Source organism: Thunnus albacares, chromosome 6 (genome assembly GCF_914725855.1).
Source record: "Thunnus albacares chromosome 6, fThuAlb1.1, whole genome shotgun sequence".
Lineage (NCBI taxonomy): Eukaryota > Metazoa > Chordata > Actinopteri > Scombriformes > Scombridae > Thunnus > Thunnus albacares.
In genome coordinates, this window is record NC_058111.1 from 26,007,177 (window position 1) to 26,017,136 (window position 9,960).

Consider the following 9,960-nt stretch of genomic DNA (forward strand, 5'->3'; position numbering starts at 1 on the left):
AAGTGTGAGAAAAGTCAATTTATTACACATAGGATTCATATATATATATATATATATATATATATATATATATATATACATATATATATATATATACACACACACACACACATATATATATATAATTATATAAAGTTACATACAGTATAGTTACATACATACAAATATAAACCTCTACACCAAGACTCATCTGACTTTCACTTAGCCAACTGATAAGGTGGATTTCCTTTAAAATCTCAAAACCGAAACACCAAATTGTTGACATTCAAAAACCCTAACATGCAGTCTTGAGGGTGATCGTCTTCTTCGTTCCACAGAAATACCACAGGAATGCCAAGATAAGGTTAAACAAGACCGCACAGTGCAGCCTGGGTGTTTAAACATCAACAGATACTGGCAAATATGACTTCATATGACTAAAATATGAGAAGTGTGGTCCTACTTTATTGGTCAAATGCGTTTTGAAATGACTGTCTTATGCAACTGGAGACTAATTTAACCGCAAGTCAAAAAGAACTCTTGGTCAACATGGTCACGGCTTGTTGATTCCTGTTGTGTAATGTGCCTGCTCGCTGACACAGGTCAGAGAGTGCCGTGTCAAGGGCTGCATGCACCCAATTTGCGTAGGCTGTGCACCAAACTTAGTGTCATTATGAAAAGAACACAATAAACATGTTCTCAGATTTGAGCTGGCATTTGTTGAGGCAAATTCAAGTAATAAAATGGTCATTTTGTGAGTGTAACAAGAAAAGATCTTTACACTCAACAAGGTTTAGTTACACTGTGTAACAAGTCTTTACTGTAAGTTTCCAGCTTATGCTTCATGTTAAAGGAATAAATCACTATTTTGGGAAATACCATTATACATTTTCCTGCACTAGAGTTAGATGAGATCGACACACTCACATCTATACAGTAGGCTAAATATGAAGCTATAGCCAGCAGCCAGTTAGCTTAGCTTAGCATAATAACAGTAAGCAGGGGGACAAAACTAGCCTGCCTGTGTCCGACAATGAAAAAATCCACCTATGAGCACCGCTAAAGCTCACTAATAATAACTTTTTAACTCATTTGTTTTTATTCCTACAAAAACAAAAGTTTAAAAACAGGTTGTGGTTGTACAATGCTATGTTAACCGGCAGAAACTGGAGGAAACCTCCCGTACAACCACAACTCTTTGGTTTTTGTACGAATGAAACAAATATGACTAAATTAACAGTTAATTAGTTCATTAGTTAATTCATAAGCTTCAGAGGTGAGGTAGTGGCAGACTGATTTTGTTAGTTGTGATAGAGCCAGGCTAGCTGGTTTTACACTAAGCTAAGCTAAGCTAAGCTTACCTAACTGTCTCCTGGCTCCAGCTTCATATTGAACAGACTAATGTGAGCGCATTATCAATCTTCTCATCTCCCTCTCAGCTAGACAGCAAACATGGATATTTCCCAAAACATCGAACAATTAATTTAATCATTTAAATAAAGCATCACATTCAAAGTCAAATGAAAAATCTTAGTGGTCAACAGTCGTAAAATATTATTCAGTGTGGATATTTTAAGCAATGCATAGAAGATTTTGTATTACACTGGATGACATTTTGGCCATGTGTAAGTGCATTTTTTAAAAATATCTTTGCGACTGGAATAAGTGCAAATAATTCTTAATATGGTCCCACTTTAACAAACAAACATAACTTAATGGATTCATGAAAGATACTTTACCGGTTTAGACTAAATGTTAATATGTGAAAGGAACTATTCTGTGCTATTTACTGTAGGATACTGTACATTTTCCATCATGTTTTCAAAAGGTACACCATTTATGATACTTGTATCAGAGTTCATGAAGGCTACATTAAACCATTAAGACATATTCCTAAGTTTCACCTTGGAACAGAGGTAATTGATTCATGTTATCACAAAAAAAGTGTTTTGCATATCAAAGCAGAGAAGGCACAGCTCTGGCATCAAGACTAAGGAGTGGTCCATTTCTTCCAGCACAGGTTCACAACACAATGCCCTCCACATTACAGTTCAGTACCTCGTTGTGTTGGACCTGCCCCAGCTGCCGGTGAAACTGTCCCTGTTTCTGGGTCCTCCAGCAGTGGATGCTCTGTCCCAGTGTGATACTCTTAATACTGGGCAGGTGTGTCAGCATGTTACTTGGTAAGGATGCTACCCCAGAGCCGGACAAATTTAGCTCTTGCAGGGAGTCAAGTCCGCTGAAAACCGCAGGGTTTAGCGTATTGAGCTTGGGGTTGTTGGAGAGATCCAGGACTTGGAGGCTCTGAAGGCCCCTGAAGCTGTGTGCCTCGATTTCCTGGAGCTCATGGAGGCCACTGATGGATAAGTAAACCAGATCTTTCAGCTGAGCAAAGGCTCCCTCCTGGATGCATGTGATGGGGTTACCATCCAGATTGAGGTACCTCAGTGGAAGTCCTGCCAGCCTTGGTATGCTCACCATCCGGTTTGCTGTCAGATTTAGGCTTTGAATGTGTAATACTTTCCCATGCAAAGTCATGTAGACTGACGCAAGCTTGTTATGAGACAGATCCACACTAACAGGTTCACCATTAACTTTAGCAGCAAACACATCCATGTCAAACTCCTGGAAGTTGTTGTGGCTGAGGTCAACTTCAGCCAGAGGGAGGCCAGTGAAGCAGCTCGGGGGGAGGCTCTCCAGATTGTTGTGGCTCAGATCGAGAGTCTCCAAGTAACGCAGCTTGGAGAAAGCATTGGGGCTAACCTAAAAATGAGGAGACAAGGAACAGACAGACAGAGTAAGAGAAGAAAAATTGACTATTATCTCTTGGTATAGGTGATGACTTATACTGCACTCTGAGATGTATAAACACTGGGCCACTAGGTGTGTGTTTGGATATTAGCTAAGAAAAGCTTTGTCTAAATTAACCAAAAGCACATGCTTACGCTTACTGTCTAATTTATTAATTACTCACAATAAAACCATTAAAATGTAAGAATTAACATATCTGTGATATGCTAAAACTTAGCAGTAGAGAAGACTCGTTATGCCAGTGGATACTCAGTAATGTTGGTTGGTTACATTAATTTCTGATACTAAATATGGTTGTTTTTGATTGTAGGTGGCAGGATCTGCCATTCCCTTGCTAGATCCAAATTGCCTTCAAACAGAAAGGGAGTCACAGAAAGGCATGCATATAATAGAATGTAATTTTATCTCATTGATAACAGCCTCATTGCTCACTTTTCACTCACCTAACGTTATATGAGAGTGGTATTAAGTTTCTGCTGAAGCAAACGGAAAATCCTGCTTCACTCCTGCTGATGCTTTACGTTAATAAAAACACAAGGTGACTTTTATTGTGCAGCAGCCACAGGACACACAATGTATTTTTCACAGAGGTTAGCGCTAACTGCGGTTGCTCATGGCATGATGGAATAAGGCCAATCATTTACTAACTTATTTAAACAATGTGTGTTTGTTTGGCTGTACTATAAACATATTCACCGGTTTCTCTTTCAGAAAAATAAGGTGCTCAAGCAGTGTTTGCTGTAGCACTTGCTGTTACCATGGTATAATATATATAACCATATAACTGGTATAATAAAAGAAAAAAAACAAAACAAACAAAGTTAGCTAACACTGGCTGACACTAGCCACAATCTGTGTCCATGTGACACCGTAGCAGCAAATTGAACTTCTCATTTGTATAACAATAGATGTGCTATTTTTTCATTTAAAAGTTTTAGATCTATATGTGAGTTCCTCTGAACACTGACCCTTGTAATATGGTTGCTGCTGAGGTCCAAGCTAACCAGGGTGGTGTAGCCTGGACCAGCTAACATGGTGTCACTGAGTGGGCCCATGATGTTGGAGGACAGGCCTAGGTGGGTAGTGTCCAGCGGGATGGGGATTGGCATGGTGGAGCTGGGTCCCAACCCTCGGCATTCCACCCTGGTCAGACTGAAGCTGTCAAACAGGCCGAAGCTTTCCACCTCACAGAGGCAACCAGGGTGGCAGTTCTTGACGGCGGTGGAGTGGACGCATGCCAGCAGCGACAGGCCAAGCCACAGGAGGAGTGCCATTATGTTCTGGAGAAAGAACACATTCATTATTTCCATTTGAAAACTTTTTAACCATGCCGCTCTCTCATTGAGGTTAGGAAAGTTAATCCTAACGGAAACTATCCTTTATCATGTTCAGATCTTCTTTCAAGCTACATACAATCACCGTCTGAGTAAACTGCACAACCTCAATCAACAGATCAGATCAGTACACACACTGTCCAAACCACTTCCCAGCACACCTTGTATGTAATTTTAGAAATTAATGGAGCAGTTCCTGTTCAAATGTCCTCTTCAAGGTTTTAGTTAAGCTTTGTGAAAAGACTTTCAGCTTTTAATCATGCAACTTGAGTAGCCCCAGTTTCCTTCCTCCTTGGCTTCCCAACGGGTGTGACCTAATTTCTTTGATCAAAGAATTCATTTGCACTTTCTTAGTTTACACACTACAATGAGTATGCATGGTTGTAAAAATGAAAATTTGAGTGTTTCGTGAATCAAGGCCCTTGAAATATCTTGCATTTCCATCAGTTACAATGAGACATGCCCACTTCTTGAGCACGAGTATATTCAGAAAAAAAACCCCACAGAAACAACTTCTCATTTTGAAAATTACAATACCTTATGGTCAAGTACTATAACAGCACTTCAACTAAAATAACAGCAGAAGGAGAAACTTAGAAATTAAGTGTGAAAGAAAAACAAGCTACACATTAAAAACACATCTGGATAATTACACTATGATGTACAATGTAGAAATAAAATTATATACCACATCAATAATTTCAAAAAATACAATGTTCTCTGAGAATTAACGAAGACAAAATAGAAATACCTTAGATCCACACCTCAAATATTTTTTTCAAAGTCCAAGAATAAACATAGAAAACCCATTATACCTTATTTTCAGTAGTTGCTAAGTGCCTCTCTGTGCATCGTCATGCGTAAATGAGAGCTGAGTGGACTTTCCCAGTTCAATTTAAGCAACGTGTACACACACACAAACACACACGCACACACACGCACACACACGCACACACAAACACTCAAATAACTATGAAAATTGGACAGAGGTTAAGAGTTGTGTAACAGGTGGACATAAGCAGTCATGATTAAGTTGCCCAGCCATGACACAGCAGGATGTGTCAAAGATAAAACCCAGAGTTGTCAAGCATTACCCTCGCATGAGAAATTAAAATTACAGCCTCAAATGTGGATTTAAAGCTAAATCAATCTCTAATCTGTCAAACTAAGTGACAGGGTTTTAGCAGGAGGCACCAAACTACAATTATTAATTGGGCTGTCACTTAGTGCAAAGGATCAAAGTGGTCTTTTTTCTAATATTGTGAAAGGCCATTCCTCCTAAATGACAGCGCAACAAACAGAGCATTTCTGTGTGGAGCTGGATTCAAAATTTACAGAAAATGCTCCAAAGGCATAAAGGAATAAGGTGGGAGGCGACAGAGTAAATGTTTCTAAGAAAGTCCGTTTAATGAGCAAGTCCTGCCTTTCAAAGAAACGCATATTGGTTTGTCATTGCAAAAAGGAGTAAAATAAAAATGCACTCTGTTCTTCAGACTGAGGTTTATTTCATGTTCTGACAGTCTCTTTAGAGTATGCAGTCAAGTCAAACTGACTCTGGTTATGGCTGTTTTCAGGTGTATCTAAAAGGGGTTAACGTTATTTATCCTGGCTTATGTAACAGGATGAAGTTACATAGTTGAAGTACTTGTGGGTCAATATATGCAGGCTGATTACTATGGCTCAAAGTCTACTCGGACAGAGTCGATCACCTCTGTGCAGTGTTTCTTTTATTGTGATCCCTGAACTCCAAACTACTGCTGGCTGCTTGTGCAAGAGTTTCTTTCATTTAATGAGCTGAATTATTTTGTGGCGTGTTCAACACACTACACACGACTGTAATAATGAAAGTAAACTTTATGGATACATTGTTGTATTAGCTTCATGCATAATTATATTGGACAAGGTTATGTTCTGCTGCTACATACAGAGGATATATTTGTTGTTTATTTGTATAATGTACAAATAAAAAATAGTATCTGATGGTTTCATCATACACTACTGGAGTGTGTGTGCATGATCGCATGTTTCTGTGTGTTCTGAGTGAAGGCAATAATCCCTGCAGCTGCAGGTTTTGACCAAACAGGAATGGGCGAGCTCTATGACTGTCAAATCAAACTACCGGAGCACACAAATCTTTCTCTCACTGAACAAAATTTAACTATTTAACTTTTTTCTGGTTGAGCTCTTTAGAAGCTAAAAAGTCCAGCCATGGAATACAACGAACATCACAGGCAAACATTGACAAAAAAGAAATCCTCTATGGCAGCCTGATATGACTAAATTACATTCATAGTGTTTTGGAAATTAGCTTTACAATTTCAGTTTCTATAGCAACTGCTAAATTCGCTTTTTGTGGTGTATTATCTCATTAACTGTCATAAAAATGATGATAAGGTCCCTCTCCGCCTTCTCTGCAATTTCTAGTTTTGTTTTACCTCAAGCAAACTTAAGGCCTCAGAGAGATCAGCCTTGTTACAGAGCCACAAAGACACCACATGCAGACTAAACATAGGAAACTGCCAGTAAAACCAAGTGCTCATATGTTTTTTACGTCCACCACACTGGTCTTCAGCTGCTCATCGCCTCTGTGTGGTTTTGCGGCCACATTCAGCCGTCTCACCTTCCCTTCCTGCATCCTTCGCTCCATCTGTTGCCTCAGCGAGGATCGTGAACTCTCTGCTCCAGGTGTTCGTCTCGACCTCCTGCCAGTAAATCTCAGCTAACAGCAAACTGCTGCCGACGCTGCCTTCAAATCAGGAACATTCTAACTACCGCAATTACTCGACGGCAATGGCAGTTAGAGCTGCGAACCCCCTGAGTGGACAATTGGCAAAGGCCTGTGAAATCACGCCCCGACACCTTCTCACTTTCAGAGGTCTTTTCGCACCTTTTTGTTCTGGGAAAGCTGCACAACAACCTCTGCTGTCCTCTGGGGATCATCAGCTATTAGCTGTTTATTTATTTATTTACCCACCTGCAGCTCATGTAAACAGCTGAAATTACTTTTTATTGCAGGACTTTTACTAAATTATAACTTATCACCTTACAACTACATGCAAACTTATCCAAACTCTATTACTGTGATAATCCAATCCATGCAGTTGTTGTCAGTGTAAACACTTAACGTGTCAAAAGTCAATATAAAAGAACCACAGATATTTCATTGCCCACAGTCAATTAACTTATATGAAATCAGATAAGATTTTTTTTCCAGCTGGCTTTTCTTTAACCAGATGCATGAACATGTGCAGACAATGAAGGTGAGAAACTTGATGCACTTTTAAAGCAGAGGACAGAGTGAGCATACCTGACATAATATCTATTTAGTGAACACATTCATTTGCATCTGTGACTGACCTCATTTAGCCCTCAATTTGTTCAGTATCCTCCGATGCTCTGATGTATTCGTCGAGTCATTGAGACCACTCTGTCCCAATTTAATCTTCAAGTTGAGGGCTGAAAACTGTGTAATTAGAAGATGGATGCCACACTAATCCTTTTAAGCCAAATGAATGCATGACACTGAGGAGAAGGCCGGGAGTTTAAATTAAATTGATGGCACTTAAGTGTTTTAAAACAATTAGGCAGCAATGGGACACCCACACTTATGGCAAATAAATACATTTACAAGCAAGGAGACTGATCAAATACATCAAAGCACATTTCAGAAGAAGAGAAGAAAGAGTGATGAAGGATTCACTGGAGATGTGGTCGACAGCATGGCCTGATATAATTACTAATTCTGTCGTTGAGGCTGCCAAATACTAACTTTGAAATGAGACACAGTGATGGCGGATCTTTGGCAAAAACTTGCATGACCTTTCCATTAAGTTTGTTGATTGTTGCCTTTAGGATAAACAGACTTCTGAAAATTAAAATTCTGACAAATAGCCAATATAAACAACAGTGGACTGATACTGCTTCTTATAAAGATGATATATCATTGTATATTTATTTATTCTTTGGAACAGAAAAATGCTCACAATTTTATAATGAAGCCAAAACATCGTCGTTGTGTTTCTATTCAGTGGTGTAATGTGACTTTGTACATTTAGTCAAGTACTGTACTTAAGAACAAATTGAAGGTTTTTGCACTTTACTTGAGTCTTTCCATTTCATGCTATTTTATGTTTCTACTTTACTACTTTTCTTTTATTCTACTATATTCATTTGACAGCTTGAATTACTTACTTGAGTTACTTTGCACATTCAAGTAAGGCTGCAACTAACAATTATTCTCATTATCAATTAATCTACCAATTATTTTCTCATTTAATCGTTTCGCCAACGAAATGTCCGAAAACAGTGACAAATATCCATTATAGTTCCCCACAGCCCAAGGTGACATCTTCAAATGTCTTGTTTTGTCTGACCAACAACCCAAAACCCAAACATACTGAGGTTACCATCATTATTTGACAAAGAAAAGCATTAAATAATCACATTTAAGAGGCAGAAACCAGTTTTTTCGATTATGAAAATAGTTGCCAATCAATCTTCTGTCCATCGACTAATCAACTAATCGTTGCAGCTCTAGATTCAAGTTTTACATAGAAAATGTGATCAGTTTATAAAACATGATGTAATGTTATAAATCAAACTACCCAACAGTATATAAAGTACTAACATTAGCTTCCACCAGTAGTAACGATCCAAAAATATAAAATAGGCTATAATAATATAATACAGACAGGGTTGTTATAATGCAGGACTTAGGCTATATAACAAATAAAAGCATTTTACAATAGCTTCCTCCACCACTGTTTCTATTTTAACACCAGCAGCTCTCCTAACCAGAGAATCCTTATTGAGCTCTTCTTTATGGCTTATTATGTCACTTTTACAATCTGTTTCCAGCTGTTTTTATTTTTCACTCCTTAATCATAAAAGTCTGACCAACTGTGACAAACGTGTCACTGCTGCTCTCTCAGTATTAAAGCAGACAGGGTCTCTTGCTGCCATGCTGGGGAGTTAAACTAAGAGGCGGGTACACACTCAGAGCATGGGCACCTCCGCAGATCAAATTTCTTGCAGCCGTACGTGGCAGAGACTTCTACTGCAGCCTTTTCAGATAAATTATCCAACACAGTTATCGCATTATGATCCCGTTAACGATCCCTTCAGTGTCACCCTCCCGCCCCTTCCAGCTGTCAATCACAGATCCGCATGTCACCTCAGCTCGCATCATTCTCGGGAGTTTTCACACTTGATAAAGTTTATCCCGTCTTTGAATAATTTGCGGTAACGACGCGCCACAGCCTGGTCAGTTCAGCCGGGACAGTCCAGGGGCGGTTTCTTAAACACAGAGGCCACAATGTGAAATCTGATCTGACCACAGAGGTCCGCTGCTCTGCTGCGTTTCGGTGTCCGAAACGCCACAACTGATCTGATACACAGTGAGGAGTCAAATAAGAAGCCCTACTTGAATTCCTTGTGTTTCGTTATAACTTACCTTGGTGCCTTTCATCCAGACAGTCCGCTTTTCAGCCGTGTTTCACTTCACCGCTCCCATTTTCCAGACCCCCGCAGCGCTCCTCGGTCCAGGCGGTTTGTCTGCCCGTTGCCCTGCATGAGCTCTGCGGATCCCTCCGTGAGTCTGTCAGGAGCTGCAAACACTGGGACACACTCGTCTGTTCCCATCCCATAAAAGTCCTGCCTGCTTTGGCTCGTTTTACTATCATCAAGTCCGCCAGGGTTCAATATGACAGCACTTCCTTTCAGCCCTTTACAAAATAAAAAATGCTTTAAATGCAACTTCAAGATGGTTTTACTCCTTGTTTTTATGTTTTAAGTGTTGTTGATTTGTCCATGTCAGTTAGCTCAGCTGTTTACTGTG

At 39.5% G+C, this 9,960-nt stretch overlaps 1 protein-coding gene across 1 annotated transcript; it reads right to left on the reverse strand.

Moving 5' to 3' along the window:
• On the reverse strand, positions 1 to 9,960 carry tsku (tsukushi small leucine rich proteoglycan homolog (Xenopus laevis)). Its single transcript, XM_044354495.1, has 3 exons — positions 9,577 to 9,960; positions 3,759 to 4,070; positions 1 to 2,742 (listed from the first exon to the last, which is right to left on the reverse strand). Exons 1-3 carry the CDS (start codon positions 9,589 to 9,591, stop codon positions 2,002 to 2,004), a joined length of 1,068 nt encoding a protein of 355 aa, XP_044210430.1. The 5' UTR covers positions 9,592 to 9,960; the 3' UTR covers positions 1 to 2,001.